Raw genomic sequence first — 22,091 nt, forward strand, 5'->3', positions numbered from 1 at the left:
TTTAAGCATTTTATTGATCAAAATGTTTGGGTGCCTCTAACTTGGCTAAATACTCGTGTCAACTAGCATTTAGCCAAGTAATCCAGCTTCCCATGCTGCATTTGCTTTTGAATATTTTAGATATGCTTTCTGCAAAAAACAAATAGAAAAATAAAAATGTACTTGTGGTACAGACCTTCAACTATTTTAGACAGGCGTCTGTGTTAGTACATCATCAAGTATCTAGTTACTTAACACACAGATGCAGCTTTGTGTCGCATAATGGTGAAAATTCACACAGCACCTCCTTGTGGTTCTGTTGTGAGGGAGCATGTATAATCAACTAAAAAAGTAGTCTGAGCACGGAGCCCTGAGGTGTTCCTTGAGTAACTTAAAACTATGAGGGGCCGTTTAGGACAAAATTTACGTTTTGTCTCTCACACACTACCAAAAAGTCTCGCATACTCCAAAAAAGTAGCCTCGCATACTCAAAAAAATTACGTTTCGTCTCTCACACACTACCAAAAAGTCTCGCATACTCCAAAAAAGTAGCCTCGCATACTCAAAAAAATTACGTTTCGTCTCTCACACACTACCAGAAACTCTCGCACACTCCAAAAAAATAGCCACGCACACTCAAAAAATACTAAAATGTCACACACACACAAACGTTAACTGTCTCGCTCACATACACTACTAACAGCTCGCACATTCACAAACGTTAACTGTCTCGCACACATACACTGTACTAACAGCTCGCACATTCACAAACGTTAACTGTCTCGCTCACATACACTGCTACCAGCTCGCACACACACACAGACGTTTATCTCTCACATACACAAGACTAAAGTTGAACACACACACACAGTACTAAGACTCGTTTTTTTGAATGTGTGAGAGCGAGACTCTTTTTGAATGTGTGAGAGTTGTCACGGAAGAGGCGGGGCATAATTTTTGGATCAAACTGCGCATGCGTAGATCCTAAACTATAAGTTTCGATTGTTGACTCACTGTATGTTCTATTACTTAGTATATTTGTGCTTTTAAATATATATAGAACGTTTAACTTTCTTGTAGATTAAATGTGCTATAGAAATAAATGAATTTGATTGATTGATTAAAAATAGCAAAATTGCTGTAGTACAATCTGTCCACTGGGTGCCAGCATTACAGGAATTATTAAGAGGTCTTGTGAGAAATTCTGTTCCCCCGTGAAAATCTGTTCCCTCTGTGACGGGAGCGCGCATTGCAGCCAGAGACGTGGATCCGGTGAATCTGACCATTTTCACGGCGCTTCTGATCGATTTCTCGTTAAAAACTACTCATATGATCATGTCAATGTGTAACTTTCAGTTTAATCGGCAGCTATCAAAATAAAAATACATACATAAATAAACGAGGTCTGGTGTGGAGGTCTTTTTTCGCTGTTTTGTGTTATTTTGAAAGCGAAGAAAATCGATCTTTTTTCAGCTTTTGTCTCGTAAGCCTGACAAATAAAAGTCAGTCAACAAACACAGGTTCCCAACACATAGTGTGCATTTATAATTTTTCATTTCTGATGAAGGAGGAAGGAGATTAATATACCTGCAAGATCTTTTACTTTGTTTTCAAAATATTTGCACTATGTTTGACATTTGTCCTTAACATAGTTTAATATAAGGTAGCTATTGAAAGATAGTTTCAATATATTTATATATATTTAAAAGCACAAATATACTAAGTAATACAACATACAGTGAGTCAAAAATGGAAAATTATAGTTTAGGATCTACGCATGCGCAGTTTGATCCAAAAATTATGCCCCGCCTCTTCCGTGACAACTCTCACACATTCAAAAAAAGTCTCGCTCTCACACATTCAAAAAACGAGTCTTAGTACTGTGTGTGTATGTTCAACTTTAGTCTTGTGTATGTGAGAGATAAACGTCTGTGTGTGTGTGCGAGCTGTTAGTAGTGTATGTGAGCGAGAAAGTTAACGTTTGTGAATGTGCGAGCTGTTAGTAGTGTATGTGAGCGAGACAGTTAACGTTTGTGAATGTGCGAGCTGTTAGTAGTGTATGTGTGCGAGAAAGTTAACGTTTGTGAATGTGCGAGCTGTTAGTAGTGTATGTGAGCGAGACAGTTAACGTTTGTGAATGTGCGAGCTGTTAGTAGTGTATGTGAGCGAGACAGTTAACGTTTGTGAATGTGCGAGCTGTTAGTACAGTGTATGTGAGCGAGCTGATAGTGTATGTGTGCGAGAAAGTTAACGTTTGTGTGTGTGACATTTTAGTATTTTTTGAGTGTGCGTGGCTATTTTTTTGGAGTGTGCGAGAGTTTCTGGTAGTGTGTGAGAGACGAAACGTAATTTTTTTGAGTATGCGAGGCTACTTTTTTGGAGTGTGCGAGACTTTTTGGTAGTGTGTGAGAGACAAAACGTAATTTTTGGAGTGTGCGAGAGTTTCTGGTAGTGTGTGAGAGACGAAACGTAATTTTTTTGAGTATGCGAGGCTACTTTTTTGGAGTATGCGAGACTTTTTGGTAGTGTGTGAGAGACAAAACGTAATTTTTTTGAGTATGCGAGGCTACTTTTTTGGAGTATGCGAGACTTTTTGGTAGTGTGTGAGAGACAAAACGTAAATTTTGTCCTAAACGGCCCCTCATATAAAACCGAGAAGGACGCCTATGAATGATTTACACGAATCAACTCAGTTTCTGCCTATAGTTAAAACCTGGTGAAGTTTATCTAATATAATCTTCCCCATAAAACATTGTAATCTTTTACCAGCACAGAAATCTTTTTATTTTACATGAATTTTTTAATTAATATTTACACATCACATTTATTAATTCAGTTTCAACCCTTAGCCATTACTTTTTCTCCTCTTTCTCTTATAATACCTGCCTTGCAGTGCCTTCAGTTTGATTTTTCCTCCACATTTTCCTTTCCAAGACGGTGCAGTTTGCTGGGTAAATATTTGGGGGGATGCCACGTGTTGAAAGGCCTAAGCTCAGGGGATCTGCAGAGGAGAGGCTGCAGTTGTTGTGGATTAGCTGATTGTTTTTTCATAATACCACTGCCGGCATGCACAAGTTTTGGTCCTCACCAGACAGACTGCGAAGGCAGAAATCTTCATTTTTCTACAAAAAAGAATAAGAATGTATGAGTAATGCAGCTTATCAGTGCCGAGATTTAGTTCTACAGCAAGGGACTGTAAAACTTATTCAGGTTGCATGTAGAAATTTTCAACATTCTGTTAGTTTTATGATAAAGAAATGCTATTAAGTCCACAAAACACGTTTTGTGGGCTTAAGGCTCTGGATGTTGTAGGGTTGTGTTGGCTCACGCAACTCTGCAATGTCGCATGGACATTGGGGGCAGTTTCCCTGGATTGGCAGACTGGGGTGGTGGTCGCCCTGTTTTAAAAGGGAGACCTCCTTGGGCTGCCACCTTATCGTGATGGAGGGGTTTGAGTGTCCCATTGATCCTAGGAGCTATGCTGTCTGGGGTTTTATGCCCCTGGTAGGGTCACCCAAGACAGACAGGTCCTAGGTGAAGAACCAGACAAAGCGCAGCCCGAAGACCCCTTATGATGGAAAATATCTTTGGATCTGGCGTTCCCTCACCTGGACGTGGGTCACCGGGGCCCCACTCTGATCCCAGGCCTGGAGGTGGGGCACGATGGCGAGCGCCTGGTGGCCGGGCTTTTACCCATGGAGCCCAGCCGGGCTCAGCCCGAAGAGGAGACGTGGGTCCCCCTTCCAATGGGCTCACCACCATAACACAATGCTCATAACATGCATTGTGTTATGAGCGGCAGCTGAGGGAGGGGACCCTGGCGGTCTGATCCTCGACTGCAGAAGCTGGCTCTTGGGACGTGGAACGTCACCTCTCTGGTGGGGAAGGAACCGGAGCTAGTGTGCGAGGTTGAGAGGTTCCGGCTAGAAATAGTCGGCCTCACCTCGACGCATGGCTCTGGTTCTGGAACCAGTCTCCTTGAGAGGGGCTGGACATACTTCCGCTCTGGAGTTGCCCACGGTGAAAAGCGCCGGGCAGGAGTGGGCATACTTGTTGCCCCCCATCTTGGCGCCTGTACATTGGGGTTTACCCCGGTGAACGAGAGGGTAGCCTCCCTCTGCCTACGGGGTGGGGGTCGGGTACTGACTGTTGTCTATGCTTACGGGCCGATCAGCAGTTCAGATTACCCAGCCTTCTTGGAGTCCTTAGAGGGGGTACTGGAGAGTGCCCCTCCTGGGGACTCCCTTGTTCTACTGGGGGACTTCAACGCTCACGTGGGCAATGACGGTGAGACCTGGAGGGGCGTGGTTGGGAGAAACGGCCCCCCCGATCTGAACTCGAGTGGTGTTCTGTTGTTGGACTTCTCTGCTTGTCACGGATTGTCCATCACGAACACCATGTTCAGGCATAAGGGTGTCCATATGTGCACTTGGCACCAGGACACCCTAGGCTGCAGTTCGATGATCAACTTTGTCGTTTCATCGGATCTGCGGACCTGTCCACTGACCACTACCTGGTGGCGAGTTGGCTCCGGTGGTGGGAGAGGAAGCCGATCAGACCTGGCAGGCCCAAACGTGTAGTGAAGGTCTGCTGGGAACGTCTGGCGGAGTCCCCTGTGAGATGGAGCTTTAACTCCCATCTCTGGCAGAACTTTGAACACGTTCCGGAGGAGTTGGGGGACATTGAGTCTGAGTGGACCATGTTCCGTACCTCCATTGCAGAGGCGGCTTATTGGAGCTGCGGCCGCAAGATTGTTGGTGCCTGTCTCGGCGGCAACCCTCGAAGCCGTTGGTGGACACCTTCGGTGAGGGATGCTGTCAAGCTGAAGGAGGAGTCCTACCGGGCCTTTTTGGCCTGTGGGACTCCAGAAGCAGCTGATGGGTACTGGTGGGCGAAGCGGCATGCGGCTTGGGTGGTTGCTGAGGCAAAAACTCGGGCGTGGGAGGAGTTTGGAGAGGCCATGGAGAAAGACTTCCGTACGGCTTCGAGACAATTCTGGTCCACCATCCGGCGTCTCAGGATGGGGAAGCAGTGCAGCACCAACACTGTTTATAGTGGGGATGGTGTGCTGCTGACCTCAACTTGGGACGCTGTGGGCCGGTGGCGGAACACTTCAAAGACCTCCTCAATCCCACCAACATGCCTTCTGTTGAGGAAGCTGAGCCTGGGGACTCTGGGTTGGGCTCTCCAATCTCTGGGGACGAGGTCGCCAAGGTGGTCAAAAAGCTCCTCAGTGGCAGGGCCCCGGGGGTAGATGAGATCCGCCCGGAGTTCCTTAAGGCTCTGGATGTTGTAGGGTTGTGTTGGCTCACGCGACTCTGCAATATCACATGGACATCAGGGGCAGTTCCCCTGGATTGGCAGACTGGGGTGGTGGTCCCCCTGTTCAAAAAGGGGGACCGGAGGTTGTGCTCCAATTACAGGGGGGTCACACTCTTAAGCCTCCCTAGTAAGGTCTATTCAGGGGTCCTGGAGACGAGGGTCCGTCGGATAGTCGAACCTCGGATTCAGGAAGAACAGTATGGTTTTCGTCCTGGTTGTGGAACCCTGGACCAGCTCTACTCCCTCAGCAGGGTCCTGGAGGGTGTATGGTAGTTCGCCCAACCAGTCTACATGTGTTTTGTGGACTTGGAGAAGGCGTTCGACCGTGTCCCTAGGGGAGCCTTGTGGAGGGTTCTCCGGGAGTATGGGGTACCGGGCCCTTTGATACGGGCTATCAGGTCCCTGTGTGACCGGTGTCAGAGTCTGGTCCGCATTTCCGGCAGTAAGTTGGGCTCGTTTCCGGTGAGAGTTGGACTCCGCCGAGGCTGCCCTTGGTCACTGATTCTGTTCATTACTTTCATGGACCGAATTTCTAGGCGCAGCCGAGGTGTTGAGGGGATCCGTTTTGGTGGCCTTGAGATCGCATCTCTGCTTTTTGCGGATGATGTGGTCCTGTTGGCTTCATCAGATTGTAATCTGCAGCTCTCGCTGGAGCGGTTCGCTGCTGAGTGTGAAGCGGCTGGGATGAGGCTTTTCCGGCTCAAGACCATGGTCTTGAGCCGGAAAAGGGTAGAGTGCCTTCTCCGGGTCAGGGGGGTCGTCCTGCCTCAAGTGGAGGAGTTTAAGTATCTGGGAATCTTGTTCACGAATGAGGGAAGAAGGGAGCAGGAGATCGACAGGCGGATTAGGGCAGCGTCTGCTGTGAAGCAGGCGCTGTACTGGTCCGTCGTGGTGAAGAGAGAGCTTAGTCAAAAAGCGAAGTTCTCGATTTACCGGTCGATCTACGTTCCCACCCTCATCTATGGTCATGAGCTTTGGGTCATGACTGAAAGAACGAGATCACAGATACAAGCGGCCGAAATGGGTTTCCTCCGCAGGGTGGCTAGGCTCTCCCTTAGAGATAGGGTGAGAAGCTCAGTCATCCGGGAGGGACTCAGAGTAGAGCCGCTGCTCCTCCACGTCGAGAGGAGCCAGTCGAGGTGGCTCGGGCATCTGGTAAGGATGCCTCCTGGATGCCTCCCTGGTGAGGTGTTCCGAGCACGTCCCACTGGGAGGAGGCCTCGGGGAAGACCCAGGACACGCTGGAGGGACTATGTCTCTCGGCTGGCCTGGGAACACCTTGGGGTTCCCCCGGAGGAGCTGGAAGAAGTGGCTGGGGAGAGGGAAGTCTGGGCCTCCCTTCTGAAGCTGCTGCCCCCGCAACCCGACCCCGGATAAGCAGCAGAAAATGGATGGATGGATATTAAGTTGAGTTGTTTTGGTCTGTAGTCTGGAATGAGGAAAAATGGAGTAGAGAGATTAAAGAAAGCAGCTGTAGATGAGCAAAAGAAAATTTCAAGGAAACAAAATAAAAGGTAGAAATGAGTGAAGGCAAGGGAATTATGAGTTTAAAAAATGTGAGTTGTTTTTAAAAAGGGTGAATATTTTATCTGATATGTTATTAATATTGTTTACTGGGCAAACACTTCCACCTCAAGGGCTCTATCTGCACGAATCGTCAAAAGATGTGATGCTTTTATTTCCCTTCTGCATGTTCAAAAGGCAAACAAATTTATATCTAATAATCTGACTAACAATCTTTTTCTTTCTGTCTTGTTTTGTTGTTTTGACAAAAATCTCTGTAGAATTTTGAGAGATTCAAGGAGAGTAAAGATCAATTCCACCAAACCGCCTCCGTGACAGAAGCAAGCTTCAGGTGAGATGTGCACACAAATCATCCAATATGCCCTCGCTTTTCCTGAGTCATCATCCCAACAGACAAAGTTTGACAAATGTGTCTGAGCATGCACACACTCATTCCTGCCTATGTGCACTTTAACAACCACAAACCCAATTTGTAGCTACAAAAGCTGGGAAATATTACAACCTGCAGCCTCTGGAAACAGTCTACCAACTTCCGCATGCAGAATTGCATTAACCCAACAGACTAATGAATAGCGTGAGGCAGCAAATTTTTTTTGTCTTACCTACTTAAATGTTTACAGTCTCTGGAGCAAACTAACCCGTGTGATAAATGTTTTAATTGGTTGCTTTAATTAAACAGAATTCAACAATAGCCTGTTTCACCATCCTCACTTCTCACTCTGGAAGTGTAATGAGCCACAGCCGGAAAAAAGATACCCAATTATTGTCACTGCAGAGTGTACAACACACAAATTTAATTGTCATTAGAGACCAAACCTTGACTTGCTGTTAAACGACAAGAGCCCTCAACATGAAAAAAGCCAAAAAGCTGAAGTCCTCAGAGAAACTACAAGGAAGTGTTCTCATCCCTGAGGCCAGGCTTTTCTGCTTTTGGGTTAATTTTTCACTTTATATTAATGAAGTTCTCCCCATGTTGCTAAGCAGAGATGATTTTTAATTTGCTTCTGTTTAAATTTTTGATTCTTTTTTTTTTTGCTGTGACTTTGAATGCTCTTTATTTAGTTGTTTCCATATTTCTTAATAGATAAAGTATGAAACAATAGAAAGTTCAGTATATGCACTACTCACAAAAAGTTATTTGGCTTAAAACTTATGGCATTACATTTATGGATAAAATAAAGACGATATGTTACTATTATAGCATAAAAGTACAGCATTTAAGGAGAAGCATACAAATAGGATTTCCTGAAAGTTCAAACAATGTAACTGGAAGAAAAGCCTTCAATGGTGGAGGGTATACTTCCATTGTTGTTGTCAATGCCTCTGTCTCATGTCTGGTGAGACATGGCATCCCACTTTTCTTGAAGGGGGCCCTCAGGGTCATTGTGGCTCTGGGGTCCAGAGTTATGACTCAGCTGATCCCACTGGTTTTCTATAGGATTCAGGTCTAGAGAAGGTGCGGCCCACTCCATACCCGGTACCCCAGTCTCCAGCAGACGTTCCCTAAAAATGGAGCTGGAGTATTGTCTCCATGAAGATGACATTAGGCCTGTCTTGCTGATGCAGGAATATAATGACTGGATTAATGGTGTTATTCAGGTAGAAAGGGCTGGTCCATCTGAGAGCATCCTGTTTGATGATGTCAGAATGTGATAATGAGTAGAACTGTTTAAATACCATTTCCGATTGAACCAGGAAAATTATTGGTTGATTTGTGTATCAAACACTTGTGAATTTTGTCATTTATCTCCTTGTTAAAGAACAACAAGTTGTTCAAAAATACAGAAACACTGAACAGTAGGACATGCCCATTTAAAAGTTTAGAGAAGGTCACATTAGGTTTTATGTATTTTAGGTTCATCCTGACATTTCTTCCGAAACTAGAATATCCCTAACCTTTTCTGAATGGCTCATATTTTTAAATGTATAATTGTGTAACGATAGGAAAGAAGAAATGAATAAACCATTAATAAACTTACTTGTATATTAAAACTTAGACTGAAATGCAGCACCTTCTTATACATCATAATGAAAGTACTTTAAGTAAACAGTGTTCTAATATTGCCTTAATGCACATTTGGTACTGCAACACAATTTATTCACTAGCTAACCTATGCTGCCAAACATTTCTCGGATACTTTGCAAGAATGATGTGGCAAAAATGTCACAATTCAGAGACAACAAATATACCACAAATAAGCACATATCGTATGAAACTCCTGTAGCTGCTGCCTATATATCTGAGTCGCATAACTTAACTTGATTCGCTCACCTCTGCACGTTGAGTGCTTGAAGCTGCTTCAAACTGCAAACCTTTTATCTGAATAACTCAACTAATTATTATCTGACAACTAGGAGGCATTTAGTATGTGGAGCACTGAACTTTCAGTGCTCCACACTGAAAGTTCAGTGTGGAGCACTGAACATCATTTGACCATCATTTGCAGTCAAATGATGGTCAAGCACTCATTTGACTGCAAAAAGTGACTTCCTTTGTCTCTATGCAGAGCGAATTTTACATTCTTCTTCTCAGTGGACATGCAATGTATGAAATGGAGGTTTAATAGAAACAAAGTAGTTTAGTTTTTGTTTTTCAAAGTCCTTTATAGTTTTTACATGATTAAAGTCAGTCTTCTATTAGAAATTATTGTGATCTTCTATTAAAAACAGCAGATCTTTTTCATTTGTCACAGTGGACTGTCTCTATAACCAACCCTTTCCTTGAAACACAGAACATTGGACAGACAAATGGTCCACTATTTTACTCCTGGAAATGTAACTAAAAGTTCTCTGCAGATCTCACTGTGACCACAAATTGAATGAGCATGGTCCATTTTTATGAGAGGCTGTTTAGGACAAAAACTATGTTTTATCTCTCACATACTACTAAAAACTCATACACACACACAAAATATTAAAATTGCACATTTATACTACTAAAATATCACACACACATACAGTTTTTCTCTCATGCATACACAAAATACTAAATTTGCGCATACACACTACTAAAATATCAGACACGCATACAATTTTTCTCTCTTACACACACAAAACACAAAAAATGCATACACACTACTAAAATATCATACACGCAAACAATTTTTTTTCTCACACTAAGACTAAGATTGCACATATAAACTAATAAAATATAGACTAATTCTTTTGTATGTGAAAGACTCGGTTTTGTATGTGAGAGACATTTTTTGTATGTGTGGGAGGAACTCAATAGGACCAAGCCAAAAACTTAAAGAAAATGACCCCGCAGCTAAATGTCAACTCAAATGGCCTTCAGATTTTTCTGACAGTTTTAATGGCACCTTGTGCTACATGCTTGGTTAGCTTTAGCTTCTAATAAAAATAAACAGTCATATATACCGTGATGTCCAAACAACTAATTGTATGTTAAGCGAACTATGTATATGAATCGATACTCTTGCGCAAATAGAAAATTAATGCATCCATAAAATATGGTCAAAAACATGATCATTTTAAAATGGAACTTACCTTGTTATAAGCTCCAGACAAGACGCCATACTGCTGTCTCCTCGGGCAAACGTGACGTCACAAATACGTTACAGTTGTGGGAGGAGCTGTTGGTGTTGGTGTTAATTTAGAAATCAACACCAAACAGAATTGCTTTCATTTAACTCTCTGGAATAACACCAGCCCTTTAGGGAAACTAAGGGTGTGTTCACACTGCAGCCTGAAGTGACCCAATTCCGATTTTTTTGACGTAATGCGACCTGTATCTGACCTTTCATGGCAGTGTGAACACCACAGGTCGGATTCTTTTTCGAATGTGACCCATATCCGACACATCCAATTCAAATGCGACTTAACGTTCAGGTCGCATTCATCCGAACTGAATGTCACTGATTCTCAACAAACCTCACTCTTGTGCGACCTGATACGCGCAAAGCGGAAAGAACAACAACAACAACAACCATGACGGACTATATGAGGATTAAGTTGTTAATATGCTGCTCCGGCCAGACAATAATTTCAAATATGTAAGCTATGCTCCACCGTCAGCAACCATGTTTACGTCTGCCAACACTGAGCACTTCTTTTTATGGCAGTTTGCAGAACACTGAGAATGCTGATGCTATTGCACCCTGTAGTGCGCATGCAGGACACTTTCAGGTCGTTTGCCTGTTCACACTGCAGAACGCATACAAGTCGCATTTACTGGCAGTGTGAACGGCCCTGGCAAAATAATTGTAATTGCCAAAAAATCAGAATTGGGTCACTTCAGGCTGCAGTGTGAACGCACCCTAACACTCATGTTGTTGAATTAGACTAAACAAGTGTTGAATTTAACATACAACACCAACACTGGAAATCTAACACTTTTGAATTTGTTGTGTATATATGATATGAAATATAGATTTTATTAAAAATGTATATTTTCTGATTAAAAATTTAGTTTTTTTTTTGTTTTGTTTTTGTATATATTTTTTCTCATCTTCCTGGCAGCCCAAAAAACCTAGTCAGTGCCTTTAATGCTACATGTACAGATTGCCTAGTCACTCACTGCTGACTGAACCAAATACCTTAAAATCAGACTAACACCATAGAAAACACATTTTAGAAATAGTTTGTGGTGGTTCTGCCATTTGACACAACAACCATTAATCCCCGAAAGATCTGGTTCAGAATGTTCTCTCCTTAAGAAATATCTGTCATGTGAAGATGACAAAGTACATCTAGCTGTTGATTTACAAAATAAAAGGAATTGACTTGCCCGATTTCTGTTATGTTTCTAGTCTAGATATGTGTTGCATGTGAATGTGTCAGGAGGAAATCTTTCTCTCCACAGCATAAAGCATTAGAATGAGGCCAAGATGAGTTGGGCAGATGCCCATGTCATACTGGCCAGGTTATCATCCGAGCCGTCCTAACTAAACCAGCTGTCTGTTATACTGGTGTTTGAGTAAGGCTTAGCAGCCTTTGTCAGATAGACTCCCAGCCTCTGTCAAGGATACGATTGTACAGCAGTAGCTCCGCAAACACTGCAAACATCGGCAAGCTAAATCAACAGCCCTGGTTAAAAAATGCCTTCTACTTATGATTCAATCTAACAACATGCTTCAGTTATAAATTTTGAAGGAAATTTTGAGTTACGGTTTCCTGAGTGGGATCCTATATGTTGGATTGTAACAATTTTCTGTCACAATGTAACAATGCATCTTTACCGAGGTCTTGTATTTACTGTATGAGTGTGATTTATTCTCCTCAGCTCTGGAAGCAACTCCCGGAAACCTAAGTGTTCACTAACGGCTGATTTCTTTGAGTCAGAACTGAAAATATTACTGCAGATTTCCATAACGATTCCATTTTTTTGTACTTGTTTGGACTTGTTTCTGAAAGGAGTCCAGTGGAAAATCTGGCATCCATGGAACTGCCAGCATCTAACTGAAATCTATGAATACTTGAAACCTCCTTTAGAAAGACTTACAACTGCTTCTTCCCCAAACAAAGTTAATTCTGTATTTTTGCCACTTGGAGCCTGTAAACAAACAAACACCTCCCGATTATTCAGACACTAAGCTAACCTACAGAATGCTACACCCCTGCTGCTCCCTCATTAATGCACCAGTTTTCAGCTGTGTGAAGGGTTTTCTAATAATCAGTTAGCTTATCAGTGATTAGCAGTATCACTATTGATGCAGAGGACTGGCAGATGCTGATAATAAGTCTCTGAAGAAAAAATGCATCTTTCTACAATGTTTTTAAACTGGATTAAATGTTTGTGTATTGCATGAAATTGTGCTTATCTTCGGGGAAAAAACTGGAATTTGTATGCGATTACAAACTTTTGAATTGTATGGTGAAAAAGTTGATGCGTAAAGAATTAACTAACTAAAAATTAAACTGTAAAAGTTTTCAAAAGTCTTAGATGTAACTTAAAGTCACCCTTTCAAATATACATGATAAATAATGTATATTTTTCCCAGCTTAATGTATTATATATTCTGTACAATTCAATTATAAATCAAAACCAAAATTAAAAAAAATAATCTGCAATGAAGAACTACTGTCTCAGGAAGGTTCTCCAGACATTAACGTAATTGCAGTATGTTAGCTAAAACAGTGGCTTTCATAGAGCAAAAAAAAAAACTATTTTTTTTTTTATTCTCCACAATTTCTAAAAAGATAAGGTGTTACAGTGTTCAGAAGATTGACAGCATCACGGGAGAAGCTGCAGGAATTATTGTTTCTAAGAGAAAATCTGTACCTATTTAAAATTGTTTAAAATGGTTTAAAATTTTGTGGGAGGATGTATTGTGGTTTGGTTAAACCAAGCTTATTGTTATTAAAACAAGGCATGATCAAGGGATAACCAAAGTAAAAGACTGTGATAGAAATATCAGCACAATCTGGGGTTGTTTTTCTTCAGATGGAACTGGGGGCTCAGAAAACATTGGATGAAATTAGCAAAAGTTACAAATACATTTTGACAGCACAAGTTCCCACAAGCTGATAAATTTAGAAGAATTTTGAAAATATTATCAAGTCAACATGTAGGATGCTAATAGATGCTATCTAAGAAGTAGATTTTAGGCTTATGGCCCAGGCCTGACCCAAACCCCACCTGTCATTTGTGCGAGGCCAAAATTATTTGCCTGATGGTCAGATTAAGTCAAACTTGGGCTTCTGTGGCACATTTATTAAGATTAGAAAACAAACAGCACAGAGAAAATTAAGCAGGAATGCACAGTATAAAGTTATGTTAATTTACTTATACATAGTCTATATAGAGGAGTAGAGAGTTTGCCCTTTTGAAGAACTAAAGAAATTAAGGTGCAGAAGTTAATTAGACAAGCACAGCGCATTGCGCAAAACACATGCAGCCTGCGCCCTGTTCCGCTCCTATCAATCACACATCCCAGAAGATTTGCACCTGACTCACCCTGCACGGCCAAAAAGGAGATGGAAAACGTTAAACAACAAAACTGAATTATCCAAAAAGTTACACTGCTTACTCAAATTAGAGCCTGAAAACAAAGGCAGTAAAATCTTAATTAAAAAAAATATGTCTGGTTTACTTTGGACTCGGGCCTCTAATTAAAGTTAGTCGGGTCGCATCAGGCTCAGACACAATGACTGTGGGTTTGGCTCAGGTTGGATGGTTTTTTTAGGCAGGATTTAAACTTTACAATAAAGACTATGAAATTGAGTCACTTGTTTCATTAAAGTGTTAACTTAAAGGACTGCACCTTATGCTACCAGGTTATTTAAACTTTTTTGTTTCCTATATTTTTTCCCCAAATTTTTGTTTTGTGAAAAAAACTGTCTAAAATTATTTTCTAATTTTTAAGCCCAAAGGCCTGTACACGTCTGTAAGGTTGTGTGGAGTTACGAGATCGCTTTCATGCGCACACAGTTTGGATACGATACCACACCATACCATACCAACTTTATTTATAAAGCACTTTAAAACAACCACAGCTGATACAAAGTGTTGTACATTAAAACACAACGTAACAATAAAAAAAACAACTCTTACAGTTTAAAAACAACCAACCATACAATTTAAAACTAGATCCCGCTGGATAATCAATATTTAATGGAATTTTAATGGTAGAATAATGATCCTTGAAAGTTGCTCTCAACAATTCATTATCGTTTTGGAAAATTACCAGCAACCCTTTCTGATTTTTCCTCATGTCAGTGGGACAGAATACAAAAAACATTAGAACTTGATTTGTTTCGTTAAATGCGGGCACATTCATTCATCAGAGCCGTTGCTGTGATCTCCTCGTATACGTTTACAAGGGGCAAAGTGAGGACTGAGCACCAGTATATAGAAGACCCTCTTTCCCTGGCTGTGGATGCGATAAGTACGGAGGGATGGTAGAGGATGATTGAAGGAGTGTACAGATACAAGATAAAGGAGAAGAGGATGTGTACCGTCAGTCAATTGAAAAGCTGTCAAGGTGCAGGTGCATACAAGCTACAAGCTGAAGATAAGAAGCAACCCTTTCTGTCTAGCTGTTTTCTACTTCACCTTTCCTGCACTCCCTCTTGTTAACATCTCTCCCTTTCTCTTTTTCACCACAGCACCGGGATTAATCAAACCAGTAATGGTAAAGCAGTCTGCTTGGGAATCCTGAGCATCTAACATGTCAAAAGTCAATTCCTGCCTCAGTAGATAAGACGGAGCCTGTTTGCCTGGCCATATGGTTTTATATTCGGATCCATTTAGTAGTTTGCACATCTTGGCTTTTACAAATCAGTACAAAATGTTACATTCTTTCCTTTTCAAACTCAGCAAATTGGAATTTACAAAAAAAATGCATCTGCTATAAATTTGAGATTTGACTTTTGTAAAAGTTGAAAAATAATTTAAAAGTAATCAATCTAAGGTCAGAGCCAGCCAGCAGGTAATTAACCCAGTTTAACGAGAGGCTAAATCTGTCAACGTGTAATTAGTCAATTTACGCACTTCTGTAATGCCATGAAGAAAGAAAATAACAATAAAAAGTCATTGTTTGTAATTCCTTGTTATCCCCTTTTAATTAAAAGTACAAAGTCAACAAAGCAAAGATTAAAAAATACAGAACAAGATTTTCAGTTTAATGGTTTTGTGAACACAATGAAACATTCAGGTGACATTTGATTTCAAAGAAAAACGGCTTGGTCACAATTACATGACGGTACTTATCAGTGTGTGAATCCAACAAGGACATTACTGTCTATAATATAATGTGAGTATTTTTTCAGCAGCAGTACAGGAGACACTGCGTTCACCTGCTGATGCCAGTTCATATTATGCACAGGTGAAGAGTCTTGTTTTTTTCATCAGGAGAACGGATCGTCTCACCTGTTCTGTCTGATTCTTTGTCAGTAAGAGAGTTGAGCCAAGTCCAATTTTTTATATCTGTAAATCTCCCTAAAGAATACATGGATATACATTTTTTGTCTGACTAGAAATGGCTAGTGATATATAATTACTGTGTGTAATTTAGGGTAGTTTCAGCAGACTTTATTTTATTTTACTTTTTTAATTTCCTGAAATAGCATCATAGAACAAAACAATCTAAGCAACTCCTACGCAGACAAACAAGTGAAAAGTTTACTTAAATTATCTAAATGTTACAGAACCAACACGTCCTTATTATGTTGGGTTATGTTAGAGATCAGCCTACCTTATTCAGTCTGCACACACCATGCAGCAGGATGCAGCGTTTCCAGCTGATCCCATCCAAGGTTCTGCTTGTAGTCCAGGGAGAGTTTCATATTTTTTTAATTATCTTTTACTAACAGGATCTCCATGATTTTCACTCACTGTTTCCCAAGTTTAGATTTAAGATTTGGGTCAGAAACTGGGTTCAGCATGTATGTGCTGTTTCACTTTAAGCAGTTAGTTTAAAGAACTCAAGGAAAAAAGTGACTTTTCTTTTGGTGAACAATATTGCATATGGTTTCCTGCTCTTTTAACACTGGCCTAAATCTGTATGGATTTACTCAAAGATACCAAGTGGATTAATTTCACCTGAAATTACTAGGAGAAGAGGAGGAACAGCATGGTGTTAAATTTCTCTATCAATCTTCTTTTTATTATTTTAATCTAAGCCAGAGGTGCCCAAAGTGGGTCCTGGAGGGCCGGCATCCTGCATGTTTTAGTTCTCTCCCTGGTTTATCACACCTGGGCCAAATGATGGCTCATTAAAAGGCCTAAAAAGAACACTGACCTGCTGACGAGGTTGTTACTACCACCAGGGAGAGAACGACAACATGCAGGATGCCGGACCTCCAGGACCCACTTTGGGCACAATTGATCTAAGCAGTGAGACTTTTTTGTATTAGTTTGAAGTAGTCTTGATGAATCAATCAGCAGTCTTTCTGTAGGTTTTTAAAGTTTTTTTTTTTTACTGGCTTTTTATTCACTCATTTGCAACTTCACAACAGACAAAGAAGTGTGAGCCATAAAAATTGCTCTGCGTGTCAATACGATCTGAAAATTGTGCCTTTACAAAATCTAAGCAAAGACCTGAGACAGAACCTCAGTGCCTCTGCTCCTTGTTAAGTCTGGGGTTTTAAGGTGTCAACTGTCTAACCGTCTCTCAAACACACACACAAAAAAACCGTACTCAGCAGTACTAGTGTTATATATTACTGTAAGCAGAGCAGACGTGGATTGTTTCAAGCCCTGTAACACATACAGTACATACCCACAGGAGCAAAGGAGGCTGGTGTGAACTGGAACTGTGAGCAAGGTGTGATGTATGGCTTCTGCAGTCAGCCATACATTCAGCAGATTTAGTGTATGAGGACGGACACAAAACACAGACTGGCAGATCCTAGTTTTAACTGACTGGTGAACTGGGCTTTAACAATATGAAGATGACTCTCAGTTGTATAAATTTGTAACATTTTAATAGCCTGATAAATATTAGTTAGCATTAGCAAGACTTAATTATCCATAAGTCCAGTTATTGTTGCTTAACATGGTCGACTCTATTGGTGTTTAAACTTAGCTTGGACCCTTTGAGTTGTTTAGTGTGAAATAAATCACACACTAGCAAATTTATGTCCTGAGATTAGAAACATCCTTAATGATTTTTTTAACCCTCCTGACGTCTTAAGAGATGAGGTCAGTTAAACTCTGATCTTTTCACCATGTGCACGGTCTGGCGAGATCAAACTGGGTGCATTTTTACAAGTTTTTTTTGTGTAGTTTCGGGAACTGATGGTCTGACAGGACAATCCTACCTGCTTCCCGGCTGTCCCACCATGACATTTGCAGCTCTCCTCCTGAGTATCATTCTAACACTGCAGGAGAGTTAAAATGATAAAACTACATTATGTCCACTTTAGCTGCTGCTTATACAGAACATGTTGAATAATTCAAGCATTAATTGGAGTACAACTTTTTAATTTAGGAAACAAAAATCCTGTTGTAGAATAATAATGGTAATTATATTGTTAAAAATTCTTTGTACAGCTCTTTTTAGCCAGCTGTACTCAAAGCTTATAACATTTCACAAGTTGGACGCATACAGAGAGAAGCATCTTTTGCACCATTTCTGTTTGCACAATCTCTCTGTAGACTGTCTGAGTCTGCTTTTCTCTTCAGCTCATCCCACAGGTGTTTGACAAGATTTAGGTCAGGAAACTGACATGGTCATGACAAAAGGTCCATTTTATGTCCAGTAAGTTATTTCTATTTGCCATAGATTTTGTATATTATCCTTCTGATAGAGCCGACCCATTTTCAGTTTTCTTCTGGAATCTACCAGACATTCATGACTCCATACTATCCAACAAGCTTTTCAACATATTCGGGCCTTGCCTCATGCCAAACCTGACTAGTGTTGGTTGCTCATTTGACCGAAGCACAATTTTACACTGGTTGCTATGGTGATCTGAGGATACCACTCTTTGCCACAGTTCTCTAATAGGGAGCTTTTGAGTTGTTTCTATCCCTCTTACCCTCCTGCTCACTATATGTGGTGAGAAGATAATTGTCCTGGACCTGCAGCTAAAAGAAATGGGCTTCTGTGTCATTGCTTATTTATACCCCAGGGAAACAAAAAGTCACGGTGGACAAATTCAGAGTTGTTTGGGGAACCAGTAATTGCTCCACCAGTGATTGTTTTGATTCAGAACAATTATTTTCTTTGTAGATCAAATGTACTCAAATTAAATTCTTCAGTGCAAGATTCTGTTACTGTAATAAAAACTGAATATCCACATCTTTACTAGGGCTTCCCAATCAGAACAAGCAATAAATCAATCATAATGAATTAAAACGAGGTCAATAATTTCCATCTGAAAGATTTATTGTTTTTCTCTTTTATCTCTTTCTACCAAAAACTGGAGGATAAAAGTCTTCAGTCTCTTCTTTGGTCTCAACTAGATTTTTAAAAATTTTGTTTAGAGACTTTATAGTTTATTTTATTTGTTGTTTCTGTTGTTTTATTTATTTTAGATGTTTAAAATTTCTTCCACTTTTAAATGTTCATTAAAATTTAAAGTTGATATTTGAGAATGTGTTTTAGAATTATGTCATAACCATTTTATTAGTTGAAAATGTTCTCAAAACAAATATTCATCGCAATAACTTCTGGGACAATTTATCGTCCAGCAAAATCAGAGATGGACAATTATTTAAGCTAAATGTGTTTAAATCATCTAATTGTCAGTGTTCTCAACTTAACTTGGTGCACGAGTTTAGCTTTTTCTACTGTTTTCTTTCACTAATGTTCCACAGTCTGATTACTGTATGAAAATAAAATATAAAGCCAGAAACCCAAATTCGTAGCCTGTCATAGTAACATAAGTCTGAAATGGTCTGTTCTCTGTTTGCCTTTTGTGTGGGTCTGACTCTTTGAGATGTTAATAAGATTTTCTAATTACTCTAAAACACAGTACAGATTCCTGTCCTCTGTAGTTGAAAGGACAGAAATAAAATGGTGCGTGGTGAAAAACAGTGCTTTATATGTTTAGCCAGAGCCATTAAGGGAGACACAAAAGCATCACTCTTCATCCGTAGCTTGACTCGGTGGTGATAAAAGCATCTTCCTTATCAGCTTTGTAGCCTTGCCAGATGACTTTGTAGTTTTCTGGGTGTTTTTGTGTCTTCTCTGTTCTCCAGTTTGTCTTCATTCATTTCATTTCCATCTTTTTTTTGTTTTTTCTTGGTTTTTGGTCCAGAAGTCTGAGGCTTCGTCTGTTCCGCCCACTACACTACCACGCCATTAATTAAGCAACTAATCTAGCTGTTTATGTTTTGTCATATTTGCTGCTTAAAGATGCGTGGAGAGCTCCCTCCCCTACAAATAACAAATGCTTCCTCACGCATTAAAACATTTAACAACTACGGCTCTGTACGCCCCTGAGCTGAGAGGGGCAAAAAAGAAACCCTCGCCACATCCAGCTCGCTTTTTATTATTTATTTCTGCAAGCGCTTCAGTTAATACTGTTGATTTAAAGCTTCACCTTCAATTTGGTGTAGCATGTGGACAGAGCTTTAGCTTTTTTGCTGTGGCTGAACCAATTTTATGCTTCAAGCGCCTTTAATAAACCTCGTAGCACTATCAGGAGGCTTCAGCTTCCCTGATGAAGGCCATTTATTTCAAATTAAAGGAGAGTTCCTTATCTTCTGTGGACTCAAATAGGAGGGGGGTAAGGGGGAGATAAAGACGGCATGCTTTGGTGTCGCACTGTCTGTGTAGTTAATGCGGTGACCACGAAGGAGGAGGAGAGTCGGAAAAGCAAAAAAGACCCGAGTTGGAGGGAAGACAAAAATAAATAAGAGTGAAAGAAGGAAGATTAAACGGGCAACATAAAGAAGAAGCATTTGTGTGGACGAACAGGGGAATCTGATAGGCTGTCATCTTTTTAAAACAATTATCTAAAGGAACGCCATTGGATCCTTTGTTCTTGCATTCTCCATCGTTTTATTTCAATTTGTTTTTGTTTTTTTTCCTGTTTCTCTCATCATTTACATGTATTTTTCCTCTCTAAGCATCGCCACCCAGATAAACTCTGTTATCGTTAGCATCCGAGCAGATACAGGCATGCTGTAATTGAAATGACTGAGGTCAGATCTCCTCCACAGTCAAAAGTAAAATGAGTCTTTAATTTTTCTTTCAATTAAACGTGCCGTTAAACACTCCTCTCAGAGCAGGTGTGTGTACGATTAGTAAAGCATTAACAAGTTACCACATAAAGTGTGTGTGTGTGATTTTTGATGTCTAAAGTGTGACAGAGTGTGTGCATTTGTGCACGTGCCTCCTTGTACCTGTGTGGGCGTACATAGCTTGCTTGTCTCTACTTCAATCAGTCAGGATCTATTAAAGCAAAACGTCAAGGCAGCAAAGCCCGTCATCCTTAACACTCACACAGATAGACAGCCAGAGAAAAAAAATGATAATACAGCCCACATATCAAATTAAGCTCAGCTAATTCAATCTCTCAGAGCTCACTTTTCTGCTGTATTTGATCAGAATGAGTCTACCCACTCAATTAAGTGTGATTTAGAGCTAATTGTGTGATTTACAGTGAAGCACGTACCATCCACCCCACTCGTTGTTAAACAGGTTCCCATCGGTGGAGATGTGACTTGTTTTTCATCTTTCTTTTGTCATTTTTTTTCTGTTTAAACACTTCAATTCTCAGCAGATCTTTTTTTAGGTCTTGAAGAATTGTTACACTAGAAGAAGTGAGATTAAACATGCTTTAAAAACTTTAAATATAAAACAACTCTTGTCTTGCTGAGTGTGGGTTGACATTTAAAAACGAATCATAACAGATCCTAAATATCTTTTAAAAAATAATAGAAACCATTTGTATCACAGGCTTGAGTGTTGTCCATTAATTGGTAACATTAAGCCATCCTTAATGTTAGGATGACTTAATCCTAACATTAAGTCATGTTAGGATTAATCCTAACATTAATCCTAATGTTATAATTAATGGAGGGCATACTTCTGCTAATGCTGCAGTTTCATTTAGCTCTTTTGCTAACTTTGAATACATTTAGTGTACTAAAGTTTCCCTAGTTTAATATTTCCAAATAAATTAAGTTGAAAACAGTTTGACATTTGTCTTAAAGTTTTGGTTGCCAGATATTGAGAATTCTTCAAGTAGTTAGACGTTTATTCATGCTCTTATTTTGAAGGGGGTGAAGACTGTTTATGTTGCAGCTCATTTTCTCTTCTCGTGTATAGAACATGTAAATTGTATGCTAAAATTAAACTGGGGCTTCAGGGTAGTCTGTCAAGCAATTTGAATTAAAGTTAGCGCTAGTTGTAGCGATTAATGATTAATCCAGCTGACAAGACAAAGATGAAAACAACACTGGTTTCACAATGAGACAAGACGGTGTCTGTTGGAAAACTACAAAAATCTTTCTTTTGTTTTCTCAGTTAAAAGTTTGCAGTTTTCAACTTGTTTAAAGGAAATTTCAACAAGTTGAAATTTCCTTTAAACAAGGAAATTTTTAAGGAAATTAAAATTCCTTCGTAAAATAACCCAGTCTGTGATTGATTAGTCCATATTACATGGTTTCACTTCTCTGCATAGATGCATATTGACCAGCCCTTAACACATTTTAGTAGAATCAGTTTGCAAATAATTGTAATTTAAGATGCCAAACCGACCTTACCCCTTACCCAGTTTCTGTAAACAGTTGATTATAAAACAGTTGGAGCTCTTTGCAGAAAACCTTGAAATTTCAGCACATTTTGAAGACACTGAAGATGGGATTTTAATTTTGGATGCTCTGAACATTAGATTCATTGACTGTGATG

At 40.2% G+C, this 22,091-nt stretch overlaps 1 protein-coding gene across 2 annotated transcripts in view; it reads left to right on the forward strand.

Moving 5' to 3' along the window:
- LOC106906934 (MICOS complex subunit mic25a-like) overlaps nucleotides 1-22,091 on the forward strand; it is a 101,355-nt gene that overhangs the window by 42,751 nt on the left and 36,513 nt on the right. For both annotated transcript variants that reach the window (XM_088006885.1, XM_088006886.1), the window contains exon 6: nucleotides 7,086-7,156. In XM_088006885.1, coding sequence (XP_087863011.1) covers nucleotides 7,086-7,156 — 71 coding nt within the window. The remainder of the gene's footprint in view (nucleotides 1-7,085; nucleotides 7,157-22,091) is intronic.

This window comes from Poecilia mexicana, unplaced genomic scaffold (assembly GCF_051168715.1).
Source record: "Poecilia mexicana isolate PSO_F unplaced genomic scaffold, ASM5116871v1 scaffold_7, whole genome shotgun sequence".
In the NCBI taxonomy this organism is placed as follows: domain Eukaryota; kingdom Metazoa; phylum Chordata; class Actinopteri; order Cyprinodontiformes; family Poeciliidae; genus Poecilia; species Poecilia mexicana.